Source organism: Pseudopipra pipra, chromosome Z (genome assembly GCF_036250125.1).
Source record: "Pseudopipra pipra isolate bDixPip1 chromosome Z, bDixPip1.hap1, whole genome shotgun sequence".
Classification (NCBI taxonomy): domain Eukaryota; kingdom Metazoa; phylum Chordata; class Aves; order Passeriformes; family Pipridae; genus Pseudopipra; species Pseudopipra pipra.
The window spans coordinates 20,322,895-20,343,052 of record NC_087581.1 but is presented as its reverse complement, the minus strand read 5'-3'; the positions used below and the strand labels follow the sequence as shown (position 1 = coordinate 20,343,052).

The 20,158-nt window shown below is 41.2% G+C and overlaps 1 protein-coding gene across 4 annotated transcripts in view; it reads left to right on the top strand.

Moving 5' to 3' along the window:
- Positions 1–20,158, top strand: part of THBS4 (thrombospondin 4) — a 39,495-nt gene that overhangs the window by 6,213 nt on the left and 13,124 nt on the right. For 3 of the 4 annotated variants that reach the window (XM_064640914.1, XM_064640913.1, XM_064640911.1), the window contains exons 3-10: positions 2,714–2,961; positions 4,012–4,117; positions 9,767–9,849; positions 10,428–10,479; positions 11,819–11,991; positions 15,079–15,216; positions 15,575–15,652; positions 19,192–19,344. In XM_064640914.1, coding sequence (XP_064496984.1) covers positions 2,714–2,961; positions 4,012–4,117; positions 9,767–9,849; positions 10,428–10,479; positions 11,819–11,991; positions 15,079–15,216; positions 15,575–15,652; positions 19,192–19,344 — 1,031 coding nt within the window. The remainder of the gene's footprint in view (positions 1–2,713; positions 2,962–4,011; positions 4,118–9,766; positions 9,850–10,427; positions 10,480–11,818; positions 11,992–15,078; positions 15,217–15,574; positions 15,653–19,191; positions 19,345–20,158) is intronic. The other variant, XM_064640912.1, reaches the window with a different exon arrangement.

Below are 20,158 nucleotides of genomic sequence, written 5' to 3'. Positions count from 1 at the left end.
CATTACTTCTTCTGCATGGTATTTCCAGTTATGCATCCAAATGTGATCTAAGGAGCTCAAAGCACGCCTTAGTTATCCTTTACAATGTTCTGGTTTTGTTGTTGTATACCTGATAGTAACATCTTTACAATGCCTAAATGTTTTTAAAAGCACAGGTATAAATTACTGAGTAGTGGCTCAACTTGTTTTGGCTAGACCAATGTGCTTTCCAGAGGCAAATAGCCTCTGGAAAATCCATGAATTTCTTATCTTTTTTGAATGATTTCTGTATGGAGAAAACAGCAGTTAATGCATAGAAGTGTTGTAATTTACGAATTCTGTGAAGCAGCTCCTACTTCCTAGTAGAAGTGGTAGTTTAATTGAAAATCTGTCTCTTAAGCAGTACAGGTGACACTCTCATGAATGTCTAAAATATTCAAGCAGCAAACATGTACTGCAGGGGTGTGGATGAGTTAAATCTTATACAGGTGGAGACTGTGATCTAAGAAAAAAAATCTCTCTTCAAAAGCCTACTCTGGTTTAACAGATGGATATTTGGCTTTAGCTGAGGAAAAAATGGTTGGTCCTCCTTCCAAGGCTGATTGCTCCTTGTCCTGAAACTATTCTGGCAGGGTCCATTCTCGGTCCTACTTCCATCTCCTCTTTCTTTATCTAGGCTACTGTTGTGTTTGGTCACTCTGAAAGCAGGGCCCAGACCCAAAGACCTTGCCTTTTATATGACCAAGCATGCATAATATTCACATAAATAAAATGCCTGAAATCTACTGTGTCTTGCCTGATCTTTGAGTTTGCCAAGAAATGCTACCTTTTAGCAAGTTACTGGTGACCTCATGCATCTTTGCGGAAATCTCAGGTCTGGCAGTGTTTTGACATAGACAGCAGTGAAAACAATCTGATATTGATCACAGATGCTAGTGCTAGTGCTGAGGCTCTAGCACTAGCATAGATTTTAAAGATGGGGATGTACCCTGCCCCATTCATGCTGGTATAAATCTGGGGTTTTTTTAATCATTAAACTGAGCAATTAGAAAAATTGTATGGAGCATGTGCACAGTAACTCAGGTCACCAACAAACAGAGGTATCACAACATCAAAGAAGTTACGTTAATAGCGGGGAGATGGGAATATAATTTGTTCAATGAATAGAAATGGAATGGTTTTGGTAAGTAGGTGTTATTAGCTCCGAAGATAGAGCTTTTTCCTTCGACTGTATCCACAGTTTTTAGTTGACCTAGTGTCAGGCCATTTGTGAGCTTTCACTTGATGCAACAGTAGCAGCCTTCTGTGAACTTCAAACAGATGTTCACAAGAGCCAGCACTTAACTGTTTAGATGCTTGGCAGCTGTGCAGCTTGACTCCTCATGCATGTAACTCTTACCAGCAGGAAATAAGGGATGTGCAGGCTGGTGATCAGTGGGATCTTTGAAACGGGGTCTGTCTGATATTTTAGGGTAGTTATATGCTGTCCAGATGCACTCGGTTCCTTATTTTTGCAGATGTGCAGTCAGAGAGCCAGGGAGAGATTTTGTGGAGAGAACTAGCTAGCTGGTCTAAGAGATTTAGCTTGCAGATCCTAGCTTACTGATCCAATTTCCTTGGGAAAGGGATGGTTTTTCAGTATTATGCAGCAAATATTTTTTGTAAGAGTATTTGTTGGTTTGCTGTTGTGGTCTTTCATAGCGTGTTTTACTTAATAAAATGAGAATTTTTATTGGATTTTGAAAGCATTCACTAATACTTTCAAAAAGAGTTGAGAGGAGGCTTAGTCATCTTTAGGGGTGGGATATGCCTTTTTTGCATGATATTTTATTTGTTATTTTATTTGTTTTTACTAATTTATACTCTATGGTATGTATTACTTTGCATTACATTATTTTGCATATTAGACATACTATGCATGTAGGAATTTTTGACATATTATGAATGTGTGAAGTACATACATTTTCATGTCTTCTCCCATACAACCTCAACCAAGCCATCTACAGATCTAGGCACATTCCCACATCAAGGACTGGCTATGTCATGTTCTAGGAATAATCCCACTAGTTTAAACTAAAACCTACAAAATGTTAGCTTTTGCATAAAAACCTTCTCAATACGAGGAGCATCACAGGACCTGAAATCCATTCTCTAAGGACTCCTGCATGATATTTTATTTGTTTTTACTAACTATTTGTTACAGAGAAGAACAGGTTATTGGCTTGGGATCATTCTTCCTTTGCTTTCTTTAATTATGCATTCGGATACACTGTTAGATGGCTTCACTGACTGCTATATGCATCACTGAAACTGATTTTTCTAGTTATACATTTCTGCTACAGAGTACTTCTAAGTCTTTAAGATATATACATGCCAAAGTGCTGACTGCAGGCTGCCTGCTACACCCTGTAACTTTACCTCTTGTATTATGGCACATTATGCTCTGTAAAGTGACACTGGTTAAGCTAATTAGAGAGGCCAGGCAAAGAAATGGCAATCACTGTGCAGGGAGCAATGCTTTACAACTAGAGTGTCATGCAAGAGTCCTGGTAGTGCTGCTCTGAGTTGATGTCCCATTTATTATTACATTATTATTATGTGTGCATATGGGATGCATTTACAAAAGCTGACATTTGGTAAAATACCAGGGCGATTGCAAATTTCCACAGGATCTTCCCTGATCAGCCTTGGATGTCTGTTACCCTCTGACAGTCCTTTATGTATTTTGTCCTAGTGGTGCTGCGCTATCTGAAGAGTAATGGAAGGTTGAATTCCGTGATCTTTAGCAACATCCAGCTGGCTGATGGGAAGCCCCATGCTGTCATCTTGTGGCTGAGTGGTCTGCAGCAGGGATTGTGCACAATAGAGTTGTATCTGGACTGCCTGCAAGTAGGTGCCATTGAGGACCTGCCAAAACCATTTTCAATGCTGTCTGAGAAGTTGGTGATAGTTGAGTTGCGCATTTTCCAGGAGAAACCACAGGTGAGCACAAAAACCGGGAACAGGCTGAACACTTTGAGGGATCACCAGCAATCCTCTGGATCGCTGAATTCAGATCTCAGCCCTTGCAGCAGCCAAGCTCTGTACAATAGTGCTTCAGTAATACTTGACTATTAAGTTGTGAAATAAATGTAAATATAACTTCTGTGGAACAGGTGAAATCTTAGCTTATGTGAACCCCGTAATAATTATGCTATTTGTTTTAAACACAGTTTTTAGCTTTTTAAGTGAAAACCAAAATATTAGTGCATCCTTCACTTCCGTATAGGTGTTTTTTGGGGACTGGACTTTTTGCAAGACTTAGCTGGTACAGTAAGGGCAGATCTTCATCAGCTGTTCAGTATGAGCAGTGCTTGACTGAGTATGAGGCTTTCCTCTTTGTAATAAACCACAGGGACTAAAAAGACAAAAGAAAGGGCGTACTCTCGGGGTGCCAGAGTGCAATCCTCATCTGCTTGACTACAACAGCTTTTCTTCTTCTGTCTGCCAACCAGGAGTTGACACGGCTTCCTGTCATCTCCCTATCAGCAGTCCAAGATAAACAGTGACTCCCACAGCATCTTTCATCATCATTAATCCAAAGTCTGTAAGGCAGTCTGCCCCCTTTGTGTCATTGCAGGCTTGAAAATAAGCTTTTTTGTATATAGAATAACTGAAGTGCCCACGTTCCTGACATGAATGTATACCTGTTTGACAGGAGGGGAAAAAAGGCTGCTTTGGATTCACTTTAAAAAAAATCACATGCCACAGATATCTAAATATGTGAATTTCCTAGTATGTGAGATCATATGAATTAAACAAAAAAACCCCCAAAATAAAACCATAGCTATGGGGAAATCTTCAAAGCAAAGATTAGGGATTTTATACACTTCAGATGATGACGGATGACCCTAAAGTGAACAGTATAGAAGTCCTGCATGCATAGAAAATGGAATCTCTCTCTTAAAAAAAAATAATTTACTTTGTCTGATATTTCCTATTTTTTTCATTGTTGTACCCCAACTGTGAGCTGTGTTTTTTTTGTGAGCTCAGGATACACTAGATGAGCTGAAGCTGGTAACTGGAGGAACCCTTGCCGAAGTGGGGAACCTGCAGGATTGTTTTCTTCAACAAATTGAGCCTGTACCTCAGTACACTGGTAAGACCTGCAACCAGGAGTTAAAAGTGTTCCTTACGATACCAGTGCAAGGAAGCTAATATGATGAATATTAAAAATGTGGAGCTTTATAGTCAAGTAATAAAAATTATTTGACTGAATTATAGACATGATAATTTCTGTCAGTGTTTTAGAAATACCTCCGTTTGAAGAGAAAACAGTCACTGTTGCTATTGATAAAATAATGAATTGCTGTCCTAGTGAAGAAGTGATTAAAGAGCTTTTTAACCTAATTTGGAAGGCAAATTTTTGTGATGATGATCTGTCTGTGTCAGCTTAATAATATTTTAAGTATTCAAATTGCAGACAATTGCAGACATAAAGCAGTCCTAAATGTGATACATTCATACAGGCTTTATGAAAATAGGTAGATGGATGGCATAGCAAGACCTGTCCATGTACTTATCCTCATGGCCAGTATTCATCTTTTGTTGAGCGCTGGACTGTCCCCAGGAAGGGAGGAGCAAGCTGTAAAGAAGGTCACAGGACACTGAAGAACATGTTTGTGCTACAGCTACAGAACCTGTATGTCCATGTGGGAAGAGCCATTGCAAGGCAGCCACTAGTCCTGCCACAAGTTAGCCGAGGCTTTTGTCATCGGCTGGAGTGGACATGTGATTTAAAACCAATTCCTTTTCTGCCTGTGCTGAGCATTATAGAGACTGAGCTGGGAACAAGGAGGAAAGAAGGACCTGAGGCTACTGTAATTCCTGCAGGTCCCCAGGGGCTGCATGCAATCCCCTGTGTTAGGCAAGAGTGCTTCCTGACATCTGGACACAGAAAACGTGAGCTAGACTGCCCCATCTGCAACCCTTTGTAGTTCCCGTCCGTCTGCCTTTCTGCTGTGGGTGTGAGGGAGAACGAGTTCACGCTGTCTGTGCAATGTGTTAATATGTGACAACCATGGGGAGAAAACTGAGATCAAGGTTTGAAATAGGATCCATGAGAGGTTCTTTTCTCTCACACCCTTTCCTGTCCCCCCGCCAAACCCATACCCTGGAGTATTGCTGGTTTTGATAAGAATGGAGACAAGATACAAAACTTTTATATGAGAGCATCCTGAGTAAGTCACATGAATGTAGGCATAAGTGGTGTGCAATGACAACAAAATCTGGTTTACCTTTTAGATATGTAAATCCTCAGTTGCACATACTTCTATTTTCTTGCTTCTTAGCATGCATACACTTAGGTAAAAAAAAAACAGAGTTTTATCCTCAACTTTCTCTTTTTCACTAAATCAACAGGCATTTGAACACAGAAGGGCAGAGTAATTCACTGTTTCCTTCTGCAAAATCTCACAGCTCTCTGAATGAAGTTCCAGGTTACAGCTGCTTTCTCATTTGTAACGTTTTGCTCACTAATCAATAACGCAAATGGTAGCAATACAGACAAATACTGTCTCTTTGTGGCTGCCTTCACATGGCTTAGCCTCTCAAATTCAGTTGCTTATAACGTTCAAGTGGAATTAGTATCATTAAAATAATAAAAGACAACTCACATGAATACCTTCAAAGTTTACGTAACCAAATTTACCAAAGGAAAAAGTTCAGATGTTCCAACAGCAATATTAGCTCAGCTGCCTTGCACTTTGTGTGTTCTTCATGATGCCCTTTTATGGGAGCAATATATCAGATAACCACAGTTTTGCCTTCAGCCAGAAAAAGCTGGAATGCAAATGCTTAGCTGTATAGCGGTGTGAGACGTATGTATCTTGGTAAAAGTGTGTGCTTTCATATTAATTGGAAAATCCTTGGACCTGAATAGCTGTACATGGCTTTCACTGTGTGCCTGATTATTGCTCACTGCTTTGGCAGCAGCATTCCCTCCATGTTCAGTCTGTGAGGCTGAGACACCTAAGCAGTGTAGATGAGAATATGATGATCAGATGCAGGTTGAACCCGTGTATTTGGGTCTTCCTGTTTGTGTAGGAAAATAGATTGTAAGATGCACTAGGTTTGGTAGATGAGATTACTATGCTGCATGTAATCATCACAAAATCATTCAGGTCAGAAGGGATCTTTGGGGATTATCTGGTTCGTGTAGGGTACCTGAACCTGAGAAAGTGTAAAAAAAATCAGCTATGTTGCACAAGACCAAAGATTCTTTTAACCTGTCTATTGTTAGAGACAGTATGTTGATACAGGTCCAAGGGCAAGAGTGTAAGGGAGTGGAGTTTTAGTGTGGTTTTCTCTGCATACTCCCCTATTCTCCAGCAGTTCACTTTATTCACAGTTCTCAACTCAGAGATGAAGTCTCTGTGTTTTGTACTGAATATGTTTTCTTCCGTGTATCTGTCTTGTCAGTTTTGAATGCACAGTCAAGATTGTCTCCTGGCAAGAAAGTTATCACATTTGAGGAGATACCTCCTCCTGTTTACTTAGAACCTGCCTCTTCCTAATTCCACATGCAACTTGTATGTACAGCTTCTTTGGTGGAGGATTATAAACAGACAGGAAACTGTTCTCTTGTCAGACATCATCCATACTTTAATCATGGCTGGATCTCTGGCCAAGTAACCACAGTCCTCGGGAGTTCAAGAAGCTGGACAATGCTCTCAGGCACATGATGTGATTCTTGGAGTTGTCCCATGGAGGGCCAGGAGTTTGACCCAATGATCCTTATGGGTCCCTTCCAACTCAGAATGTTCTATGATTCTACGAATATCGTTCTCTTTCAATGACACTTCAGGATTCTGACTTTGCCAGAGTGTGCCAAGTGTGTTTCTTGAGCCAGTATTGGTCCCAAGAAAGCTAGAAGAAATATCTCTGAGGCATTTCATGGTGGCCTGCAGTTACACGTCTGTGCATTTGCCCTGCTTGGGCCAGTTAGCAGTGCAGTGAAAGTAGTTGCCTGCTCTAAATCCAAAGTTCTGTACTTGAACAGGTTGCCCGAAGAAGCTGTTGATGCCCCATTAGGAAGTGTTGAAGGCCAGGCTAGATGGGGCTTTGAGCAGTCTGGTCAAGTGAAACATGTTCCTGACATGGCCAAGGAATTGGACTACATGATCTTTAAAGGTCTTTTCCAAACCAAACCATTTTATGATTCTGTACTACGAAGTCCTGGCAAGAGAAAGACAGGGTGGCTCCCTGACATGACTTCAGTCTTACAGAGAATGAGCATGTCAAGGGACTTCAGTTCACTGTTGGACAGTAATACTTCAGAGCTGTCTCTGAACTTAATTATTACCATGAAAGCTGTTGTGTTACTCATATTGTTACTGACTCAGAGTATGGAGTTGGGACTCCCCACTGAACTGGGGAGTTGCCTTAGTGACTGGAGTGTGGATGAGAGAGACTACATGGTAGGACCTGTTATCTGCACAGCTTGAGGCTGGTATCTTACCTTGCTTCCTCCTGGGAAGAGCCACCCTGCAAGATATTTTGGGCTGACAGCTCCTTTAAAGGCATCTCTGAATTCTTATCCCTGAACACTGGTCATTCTGCTGCAAATGGGGCCTACTGTTGGAATTGGTTTTAAGTGGAAGAGAAAAAAATCCAACCAGGAATAGCCATCTGTTTCTGCTCTGCTGTCTAGATTTGCAAAATAGGACATGTAGTTCATGACAGTATAACCTGTTTAGTCCACCTTAACATTCAGCAGTCTGCAAAACTCAACTGCAGAATAGATGTGATTTTGATTGAGGTGCTAGCCAACAAAAAGCATCTGAAATCTTGAGAATTTTTTGCAAATCTCAATCAATAATGCCTAAACCAGTCTTTGTTTAAAAAAAAGAACTAACAAGTAAAACAAGAACAGGTGTGTGCCAGGTTCCACTATGGAATTCTGAAATTTCCATGATATTATGTCCTTCCACTGTCCTCCAAATAAAAATAAGGCAAGGTTGGGACTAGAACGGAGGAAGGTTCTCGAATAGGTGATTCCTGACTCTTTAAACTTGTTCAGTGTTTTGATGAGAAAATCTGGAGTGAAGAAAACATAGTATCTGGAGAGTTGGACAGTTCCCAGTAGAATGTTTGGAAACAGCTAGACATGCTTTGAAGTACAAAACAATGAGGTAAACATTAAGAGAAGCATTTTTCATATAAGCTTTCAGTACTCACAAAAATAACATGTGAATAAACCTCCCTGAAGCTATTGGGCATAATATCAAAATATCCTGCCTGCCTAGAGTGTGAAAGAGCATATATTTATAAAGTTTGTTTTTAAATACAGACAGAGAAGTAAACAAATATCTGCTTGAGAGAGGTACAATCTCAGAAGTAATTAACAAATAGAAGGAATTACAAGCTACTGTGCTAAACATGCTCTCTGCTTCTCCTCTGTCACTGGCTCAAAATCGCTATTTCATTTAACAGGTCAGAATCTCTCGTGAAGATCTTGGATTGACTCTGGTTCTTCTCTTATGGCTCATTACAGATGTAACTGTTGGTCTGTCTTAGAGGTCTTTTCGTTACTTAGTATTGAGAAATGGTTTTGGTGTGCGTTCATAGAATCACAGAATATTCTGAGTTGGAAGGGACCCACAAGGATCATTGAGTCCATTTCCTGGTCCTGCACAGGACCATCCCCAAGAGTCACACCATGTGCCTGAGAGCATTGTCCAAACGCTTCTTGAACTCAGTCAGGCTAGATGCTGTGACCATTTCCTGGGGAGCCTGTTCCAGTATCCAAACACCCTTTGGGTGAAGAACCTTTTTCTAATATCCAACCTAAACCTCCCCTGACACAACTTCAGGCCATTCCCTCAGATTCTGTCACTGGTCACCACAGAGAAGAGATCAGTGTCTGTCTCTCCACTTCCCCTCAGGAGGAAGTTGTAGACTGCAATGAGGTCTCCCCTCAGTCTCCTCTTCTCCAGGCTGAACACACCAAGTGACTGCAGTCACTGCTCACACAGCTTCCCCTCTAGACCCTTCACCATCCTTGTGACCCTCTTCTGGATAGTGTGTTGAGTTTTGTGAGTCCATACAAACTCTGCACCCACCAGGAGCAAATGCAGCCATGAAACTTGTGTACAGTGTGATGAGCTGCCTTTCAGAAGAAAAGCCAAATGACTGTTGTAGTTACTAAAAGCACTGTTTTTCAGTGCAGGTGCTGTTGCTGGGTGGTCAGAGCTTTCCACTGAACTTGCTCAGAAATCTGGGTAACTCCACTTCAAAAAATATCTACTAATCAGTTGTGGTGATGTGGAATGCACTTATGCAGGGTGTCTCCCCATTGTATGTACATATACTTCCTGCCCCAGCCTTGTCCTCCTCCCCCAGATGAATTATCACAGATATCCAGTCTTGAAATACTGAAATAGGGTTGCTGGTCTAGGGGGAATGAGTAACACTGGTGGCATTAGTTGCCCTAGAGAATCTTGACACTGAAATAATGGTAGAGAAATCACAATCATGTTTTTCTCTCTGTGGAGAGGTTTCTGCTTTATCTGTTTCTCTGGTATACATGAAGTTCAGTTCCAGAAAAGCCTTGAGTTCATGCAAATTACACTATAAAAAGTTGAGATAAATACTGCGTTTACTGTGGTGACTCCTGCAGGGCTTAAATAATGGTAATGTCTGTCCTCCTTGGCTCTTCATGGGGTTTCCACCTTATATCTCAGAAATTACCATGGCAAATGAAGGAGAGTTATGTTTTGCACTCTTTTTCATTGCTGTTTCCCTACAGGTGATTATAGTAGGCAGCTAATGGGTCAGATGATGCAGATGAACCAAATACTGGCTGATGTGAAAGACCTTCTCAGACAACAGGTACTGTATAAAGGCTTCAGTGTGAAATATCCCAAGCGTGCCCCTTTGATAGAGTCAGTGCAGAATTCATGTGAGCAGTAAACTTCTGTGTAGAGTCCATTGCCTTGAAGGTGTGACACAATGGAGAAGAAATAACCATATAAGTCCTGGTACTCTGTGCTATGGAGAATCATTGAATGTGGGAGTGTAGGGGACTTGCTTTTTCAGATCCAGAAAATTTTGTGTCTTAAGGAACTAGAGCAGCTGTCCTAGCCCACTGTTAGATAGCAGTAGGTCCATTGCACAGAACTGAAATTGTATTTGTTTCAATTTCTTGTGGGTATCAGAACTGAAATTGCTGGTGGAATCCTTTGGTTAAATATGTAATTCTTAAGGGTCCTGTTGACGAACGCTGAACTGAAGTACATCCATTATCACTATCCTTAATTTTATGGAGTATGAAGAGCATCTCATTTAAGATAGATTACCTATGTTGCATGGTTTGAGTGGCATCTTGGGGAATAATGGTTTTTCTTGCAGCCAGGTGCATACTGGAACTGTCTGTACCCAAATAATGTTTTTTTTTCTATATTCTCAAGGTCAAAGAAACAACATTTCTGAGAAATACCATAGCTGAGTGCCAAGCATGTGGTAAGTATTCCTGTTAAGGCCTCTAATTCAGATGAGATGCACAGTTGTTTTAAAACTGGTATTGATTGGGTTAGCTTTATGTAGTTTCTTAGAAGTATTTTTTTAAAAATACTGTGTCCAAAGTTCTAGATGTATTGAACACAAATTTAAAATAGATTTTCATTAGAGGAAAAAGCTTCCATAGCCCAGACACTCACTTATTGGGGGATAAAGCACCACTAAACCAAAAAGTGTTACTCAGGCTGTACTGTCAATTCTGCCACAAATTCTTCTGTACTGTCAAGCTCTGCCACAAAGCTATGCCACACATTCCTGTGGAGGGAGCCATTGTCTGCCAGGTATCTCATGCACAATCTTAGTAGAAGGACAAGGGAGGAATCATGTTCTGCTCTAGCTGCTATTGTCAGTCTGAGGAAGATCCTATGCAGTCCACCTGAAGTTCATCTGATTCTGAGGAGGCAGTCCCTGGTTAACACCAGTAAGACCCAAAAAGGTGGTCATGATTTTTTCTCTATGTGAAAGAAATAATTACTTTTCCAAATGCCATTGCATGGCCCTCCTACATAACTGACAATCAGGACATGCATACAGTCATAAAAACCAATATACTCTCTTCCTGGGTGGGACGAAAGGTCTGAAATGCATTAGACCTTTTACTTGATTTCTCCTAGTCTGTAAGCCTCATCAAAACTCAAGTTGAGCTCTAGGCAGGATAACCCATATGTGTGAGTGTCAAAGAAAAAGTCTAAATCCTGCATACATCCCTACCAAGGTTTGGCATCTGCCAGAGTCTCAGAAAACCTTGGGCTGCTCTCTGTGCACCTAAACTAATGTACATGCATATTCCTGCGGTGTTTGTGGGCTGCCAGCTGCTGCTTCCTTATTCTTCTTATTTGTAGACTTTCAGAGATGCTGCTGTTTCAGAGATGCTGTTGTGAAACCACAACCTTGTTTTTCTTATGAAGTGGTTGTGTTGCTGATTTACCCAGAGAAATGCCTTATACTTCTACCCTCATACTTGAGTCCCTTGGGCCATCTGAGATCACAGGCTTTCAGAGTTTTTTCCCCTGGCCAGCAGCAGATCTGTGCTGGGACTAACCTAGCAGGAGGACTCCCATGTGTAGCCAGGAGAAGCATGTGGACCTAAAAAATAGCATCAATTTCCCCTGGTTGTGGACACAGCAAGCTCCTGGGCCATTCCCAGTGTAAAGTCTCTTCGGCCACAGCACAGTGCAGAGACACAAAGTGTCTTGGAGATTTCTTCAGAATGCTTGCCAGCTGAAAGCCACAATGGATGTTTCTTTCAGTCACTGAAACAGTTGTTCTTTCTGCGTTAAAGGTTTGGGAACTGTGAGTTTTCCAACTCAGCTTCCTAGGTGCCCTAAACCCAAATGTGAAGTTAATTCCTGCTTCAGGGGAGTGAGGTGCGTGGAGACAGCAGAAGGATTTCAATGTGGGCCCTGCCCTGAAGGACTCACAGGAAATGGAATTACGTGCTCAGATATTGATGAGGTAAAATAAAGACTTTCAGTGAATTAAAACCCAAACAAACAAATTTTTCATATATATCAATGCATTGCTAGTACTTGCTGTCTTCAGCATTTGCTGACTGCTTGCACAGTGAATATTAATTCATTCTGATTTGATTCTATATCTCTATTTTGCTGTTGCTGCAACTTTATGGAGGTTATATGTGTAAAAACTTGAAATACTCTGGTTAGTTGAGAAGTCACTTAAAAGAATTTAATGTTTGGAAAAAGACGCCAAATTAAAACCAGACAAAATGAACTTTTGATATAGTTGTTTCTATTCCACAAGAAGTTGCAGTAGCTTGTGTTATAGGCTGCAGAAGCACTTGTCAAATTGAGCTTTGCTTCTTTAAATTGTCATGCTCTTGACACATTCGTACTCATGCCTTGAAGACCAAAATGTTCTCTTCAACCCAAACTGGACCCATCTTTTCAGCCTTACATTAAAAGTCTATGAAAGAAAATAAACATTTATTGTCATTGTACCTTTTGCTTCTTTGTTTGTGTTGAAATCCAATAATGCTGACTTAAATCTATTTTTTTCTTGTGCTATATATTAGAAGTTCAGAGCTTTCTTGTATTGAGGACTGAGTTAATAAATTTTACAGTCTCTTAAATGATTAAAAAAACCCTGTGTTAACTGGAATGTGGCACAGAAATAACAAAACCACTTAACAGGTTCACTGCAGTTTTTCTGTGTGATGATTTTTGACATTACTCTTCAGTAATTTTCGTGGAAAAGCACCTGGATGTAGTAGACCAGGGAACCAGCACAATGAGGTCATAAACTGTGCCTGCAGATAACACAGTACTAGCAGTGTACCAGAATAATGATGTAAAACAGCAAAAGCAATTCCGAGATGTGCTTTGACTGCTGCTTTGATTTGCTCCTTCCTGTAGGCCATCACCAAGGAGGATGTCCTGTTTCTGTCTGTGAAAAACACTGGGGGGAGAAAGTGGGTTGAGTGTGGCCATTTCCTGAGCTGGAGGCAATGTGTCTTGTTTTGCCTCACATGGCATGAACTGTGTCTGCTGCAACAGAAGGTGTAGAAAAATGGAGGTGCAGCTCTGAAATGTGAAGGCAAGTGGTGAAACCAAGACAACTGTGGTATGAGTTTCATGCCACAGACAGCTATGGTGAGAGACTGAAGCCAGCCTGGGTGGAGCCCATCAGTACAGGATAGGCTTCACCTCCTGAGCTATTTGCAGACTGAGGCAGAGCATGGCAATGGTCTCCTCTGCTCTTTTCAGGGTTGGAGCAACTCTACCCGTTACAGCAGTGATGGGAAAACAGACTGAGACTGGTTTATAGTGACTTGATATTAACATGGTTTTCTGTGAGCAGTCAGGCTCTGCCACAGGAGGTTGATGTGCCTTCATCTTCCTGCCACCACTCCACATGACAGATCGGATCTCAGATTAGGAATAGCAAGGAAATTTTGCCAAAATGGTGTTATAGAGATACAGACTTGCTTACATGAGGTCTTTATGTGCTACTAAAATTACCATCTAGTCTGGAGTGGTTTTGTTCAAGAGTAAATACCTACTTTAGCAGCTAGATTTTTACTTACAGTTACACAGGGAGAAATAAAGAAGCAATGAATGGCAATAATTTTGAATTGTTTAATTAGAGGGGATGTGTCATGTTACTTGTTTTCCTGAGTTAACTAAGACTCTGAAGGAAAGTAAATTTTTTTAAAAGCTTTTTAGTAATCTCTTCTGGGAGAGCATTTTTCTACTGAATGAACTATTTGTGCACTTCCTCGTACCAGGTATTTAAAAATAAGGTCATGTATGAATTCTGATAAAGACAAATCTAGAAGATTCCTCACTAAGAGCTGCCATCATTTTTTCTGAGGCTGTTAGCATCTCTGTGGTACACTCCCTAATTCATTATCAGTTTAAAGACATTACTTTGCTGTGCTGGTGCCTGGTATCTCCGGAGCAGCAGCTCTGCTCTGTGTGCTGTGTACTTTGGGTGCCCTCTGCTGCCTGCAATAAAAAATTCACAGCAAAATAAGGAGCACAAAATGTCTGTCCTAGGTTTTACATTTCCCTTACATTACTTACAGATCTACTTCTAACAAACATTTCTGTCAAACACCCTTGGATATTAAACATACCTTTTCCTGCTTGTGTGTGTGTGTTTGGTTACAAGTTGTATGTCTCTTGTAGGTGAATATTGTCTGGTTCGTTCTTCCTCCATCTTGCAGATGTTCTTCTGTTAGCAATGGAAGGGGGGAAAAAAGCATATTTTTAAACCTCTTCTGTATTTTTTTCTCATGTTTCTCATTTATTGTTGTCTTTGAGCCTGTCTAATGCAGCATGATGGCATGTTGATATTTTCAGTACTCTTATAAATGTTACCTAGCAGCTAGTGTTGATGTTGGAAAGGAAGCAATTCGAGATGTGCTTTCCAAACTGGCACCCACCAGTTCAGTGAAATCAGTCACAGCTGTTCTGTAAGACTGCATAAGGCAATGAAGTGAATGGTGCCTTCAGGCCAAGGGTGATTTGTGGACATATGATATTTTGGAACAAGTGCCTCTATTCTCCATGGGCCTCCATTCTAGAAGCATGTGGGTGCTCCTGACACATCCCTGCTTATCTGGTTCATGTTTGGTTTCCTTCTGGCTGTGGGATTTGCACAAATATAAATGAAGGAAAATGCTGCTGCAACTTCTGTGTACCAAAAAAACCCACAGGATTGTTTGGAGGGTTGGAGTTATGAAGCTTTCCTTATATTGTGGTCTGGAGACTTCTGGGGGCTTTCAGCCTCCAAGGGGTCTGAACCTGTCCAGCCAAAGGAAAGATTGAGGATGAGAGCTTAGGACATCAACTACAGGCCGTAGTAGAAGATTGCAAATGTTACTTAAATTACAGAGATAGCCAAAGACTTGCTGAGGTCAGAAATACCTGCAGAGATGATTTTCTCTGTAAGCTGTCTCTGAACAGATGACATACAGACATTGCTTGTAGCACTGTCTTTGGTGAGAGGGCTGTGGATTTAGTCAGAGTCTGGATGTTACTGAAGCACAAACATGTGCTCGGTTCATTTTTCTCATTGCAGTGCCGTTACAACCCTTGCTTCCCTGGAGTGCGATGTGTGAACACTGCTCCAGGTTTCCAATGTGAGACCTGTCCTCCAGGATATACAGGACAAACCATGCAAGGGATAGGAATCAGCTACGCCAAGAGCAATAAGCAGGTGAGTGGCAGCATCCCTGTGACAACTGCCATTGCAAGGTGCTGGTTTTATATCAGCAGTGCATCTATATTTTACTGTAAATTTTTTTGCATGTTCCTGTAGCACCCTACAATAGGAACATTGCTTTTATCTAAACTCTTGTGGGTGAACCACAGCACATCCTAAAGTTGAAATTTTCTGTATCACAGTGTCTCTTCAGATTTAGATTGTTGTCCTAAGGGTGTGTCTGTGCCATTCTGAGAGCAGTTTCAGGACAGGCTATGTCTCTTTTCTAGTCCTAAATTTTAGTGTCTTTTCTTCAGACTTCAATCTCAAATTGACATTGTTTTTATTATTTGTTGATTTGGTTTATTGCTAGGTCTGCTTAGACATTGATGAATGTCAGAATGATGGACTTGGAGTCTGCGTTCCGAATTCTCATTGCATAAACACTTTGGTAAGCATCTTTTTCATTCAGCTTTAAAAAATTGATTGTTTTAAAATTTTATGAGGCTAGGATTGGATTTATACGTCTGATTGGAGAGCTGAATAATATAATTTGTTTCTTGGCTTCATATAAATCAAAGAATCCCTTCATCTTTTCCTGGCTAACAGTAAAAAATCAATACTTGATTTGTCATTAACACATCCATCTGAATTGTATTTTATCACTTTCCCTGAAGAATGGCAGGACTCTTCTCTCCATACTACCCAGTTTTTTGTGTTTGTGAGTATGTTATTGCAAGGAACAGCCTCTGAAAGATTAAAACTTTTCTTACTCTCATCTCTTCCCACCTGGGAACTGCTGCAGCAAGCTGTTCCCCTGAGTGCTCTCTTTATAGGAGTAATGTCTTCAATTCATCAGGTTATGTATGCAGTACCAGATATCCCTCTAAATAAATGGAAAAGAGGAGAGCCGCAATTGGTACAATATTTTTAATATCCATAGATATTAAATCCAGGAGAGCAAGCATAGCAGAAGTAGGAATGGTTTGAAAGATGTTAGGATTCAATAAAAGGGGCATACAACCACATTAATGCTATGAAGCAAGACTAACATAATCGTAGAATCATTTAGGTTAGAAAATACCCTAAAGATCATTGAGTCCAACTGTTAACCCAGCACTGCCAAGCCCACCACAAAACCATTTCCCCAAGTGCCATATCCACTCTTTTTTTTAATACTTCCAAGGATAGTGATTCTACCACTTCTCTGGGCAGCTTGTTCCAATGCGTGACAATCCTTTTTGTGAAGAAATTCTTCCTAATACTCAATCTCCTGTAGTGCAACTTGAGGCTATTTCTTCTTGTCGTATCACCTATTACTTGGGAGAAAAAACTGACCACCACCTTGTTACAACCTCCTTTAAGGTCGTTGTAGAGAGTGATAAGGCCTCCCCTGAGCCCCCTTTTCTCCAAGGCTAAATGCCTCCAGCTCCCTCAGCCACTCCTTGTAAGACTTTGCTCCAACCCTTTCACCAGCTCCATTGCCCTTCTCTAGAAACACTCCAGTGCCTCAATGTCCTTCTTGTGGTGAAGGGCCCGCAGCCGAACGCAGAATTTGAGGTGTGATCTCACCAGTGCTGAGTACAGAGGGACAATCACTGCTCTGGTCTTGCTGGCCGCACTGTTTCTGATACAAGACAGGATTTCACTGGCCTTCTTGGCCACCTGGGCACACTGCTGGCTCTTGTTCAGCCACTGTCAACCAGCACCCCCAGGTCCTTTTCCCCTGGACAGCTTTGCAGCCGCTCCTCCCCAGCCTGTAGCACTGTCTGGGGTTGTTATGACCCAAGTGTGGGACCTACCAGTGGGCCTTGTTGACCATTGGCCTCAGCTCACGGATCCAGCCTGTCCAGATGCCTCTGCAGAGCCTTCCTAACCTCCAACAAATCAAGACTCCTGCCCAGTTTGCTGTCACCTGCAAACTGACTGAGGGTGCACTTGATCCCCTCATCCTGATCACTGATAAAGATATTAAACAGGACTGGCCCCAGTGTTGAGCCCTGGGGGACTACCAGCTGGATGTAATTCCATTCAGCACCACTCTCTGGGCTTAACCATCCAGAGAGCTTTTTACCAACTGAAGACCACATCTGTCCAAACCATCAGCTGTAGGTTTCTCCTGGAGAATGCTGTGGGAGACAGGGTCAAAGGCTTTACTGAAATCTAGGCAGATAACATCCGCAGCCTTTCCCTCATCCACTACATGGGGTCACCCTGTCATAGGAGAAGATCAGGTTGGTCAAGCATGACCTGCCTTTTACAAACCCATGCTGGCTGGGCCTGATCCTCAGGTTGTCCTGTATATGCTACAGTCTTTCTTCATAGCAAGAGAAGGGTTGGAAGTATCCTTCAGGTGTAAAGGTGGTCCTTTCTGCAGCAAGGTATTACTTAGGCTGCCATTTGTGTTCAGTGTTAGCTTTCCTTGTGAACAACCTAGATTTCTTAGGACTGCTTTCACTGTTCAGTATGTTTGTCTCTTTTTTTAGTATCTAGAACATCTACTGACACACATTGTATCTTGCTGCATGACTAGACATGACTAGTCATCTTCAGGAAGCCATCAGGCCCTGTCTGCAAAGGGTAGGCACCAAGTGTCCTGCCATCTGTCAAAACAGAGCAACGTGGGGTTTCTAATCCTGTCTCCCTTCAGAAACAGTTTGGTCTGGAAGTGCTGCCTTAAAGGCTATTTTAATGCATACCTAGGCTTGATAAAGGACAGAATATACTGAGCAAATTCATCAGACTTCAGAAAATACTATCCCAGTGTCCATTAGGATAAAGTGAGCAGGTTGGTGTGTTTTATATAGGCCATACCATTTGCATGGTTCAAGGACTATTTTACTCTTCAGTCGTCAGTATATTTTGTCTTCATCCTGAAAGTATGCAGGCAGCACAGAGTTAAAATTTGTAATGAAGTTAGGATTAGAGGACAGAAATAATGCCTGTCTGAGTAGTAAATAGATTTCTCTATGAGGATGGAATAGTACAGTCCTGACAGTTCCTCCAACAGACTTTGTATGTGAAGAATGAAGTTGTATGAATGACCTCAGTTTCACAAAGGGGTAGATGCACATGTTTGTCAGAGCTCTGCCCATTTCTGTTCCTTGACATGTCAAAAAATAGTTATTCTCTATAAGGTAAAAAGATTGTTTTCTTTAATTAACTTTTATTTCATAAGTTACAAGTCTACAAATATATCAGACAGAGACAAAAGGCATATTAGATGCCTAAAGAAGACCTCAACTTATTGCATCTATCTTTTTATATCTCATATGATTATTGTCCCAGAACATAATGAGATTCCTTGGCTTAGCAACTTTATGCTCATTTACACGAGAGAGGGCACAAATATAAAGTATATATGTATGTGTCTAGGTAAACCACTGCAAAAAGTTACGTGGATGTTCTTATTTCAGTGTAAGTGAGGATGACTGTCTTCAACTACAGAGTTCTTTTCTGAAGAAAACAATTTAGCTCAAATTGATTTAAAAACATGTAAGTTTAAAAAATGAAATAAAATAGGCCAAACACATGATGAACTTTATTATCTCTCTTCAATTAAAAGTTGTGCCCAGTTGAATTCAGATAAACTGATGGGTGTGGTTTACACTGAAATAAGATCATCCAGTATGATTAATCAGGTGCTACTTAGAGTTTTACGCAAAGTTTCAGCCACCTGGAAGCGGCTCAGAGTGATGCTGGCAGGGACAAGGCATCATGAAGAAGCTTTTGCTGCTACATGACTTTTCTCTGGCTTAACAAAAGGCTGATCTAAATAAGAGTTGAGTGTGTGTTCCAGCATGCACTGTGGGAGCGAAACATCAGTTTCACATGGAAAATAAAGTTTGTTCACAGTGCAAGGGGCCTCAAGCAATGAAAAACTACACTTGCACAGTGTAAGCAGTGTGATGTGAATCTCGCTCGTGTGCATGTTTTAAAAAGAAAAAAATTCCTGTTAAAAGGCTGGCTGCTAATTTTTTGTTCTTACAGGGGTCTTACCACTGTGGCCAATGCAAACCAGGATATACAGGAGACCAAATCAGGGGATGCCAGGCTGAACGGAGCTGCAGAAATCGAGCCCTCAATCCATGCAGCATCCATGCCCGTTGTATTGAGGAGAGGAGAGGAGAGGTGACATGTATTGTGAGTTCATAAATTCATGCATTTGTCCAGTGAAAAATAGCCTTTTCTTGGCTGGAACTGAGAAAGTCTTTGTGGTAATTTTAAACAGTTGGATATTTTACTAGATTGTGGCTCACTGGCCCAGACCAGGTATCTTGCCATTGGTTTGTTCTTGGCACCTGTCTGTAAAGCAGACATACTTGTGTATTGTATTTGTAATTAGGTCTTTGGGAATGGCTTTTGTAGACTTTCTGTAGCCTCCTCAGAAGAAACTGTCAAGTGTCACTCTACAGAAGACATCACAAGGACAAATTCCTCTCCTGGTGCTCAGCTACGTAGCTGTGAGTAGGGATCCTGTCTGCATAGTCAACATGCCTGTATTTGCCAGGTGATAGAGACAGTATTTTTCCAAGTGAGATCACAGATTCTAGGCACAGGTAGGCTGTACTGTGCTTAATCAGCTGTGGGAGCAGAGGGGCACCAAGTGGCATATGAACTGCTATTGTACGAGTCTGACTGAAGTATATTACTTAGTTTTTCCAGCTAGCAAGGGGAAGGAAGAGACTAATCCTATGTCCTAACTTTGGATGCTGTGCATACTTTTGCTGGCACTTGCTTCGGTCTCATTTTTAAGTACATCTATTTAAAAAAAGAAGAATCCAGGATATTTTAAGTCCATGCTGTAATGGAAAGATATCTAGATACTTGTATTAGAGGCAAATCCTTGATTTAAGGGGAGGCCAGAGTTTGACATGCAGTTTTATACATATATCTTTCACAGAGATTAGGAATTGGTTTGAAACAGTACCAATTTAATTGGCTAGGAGAAACTTGT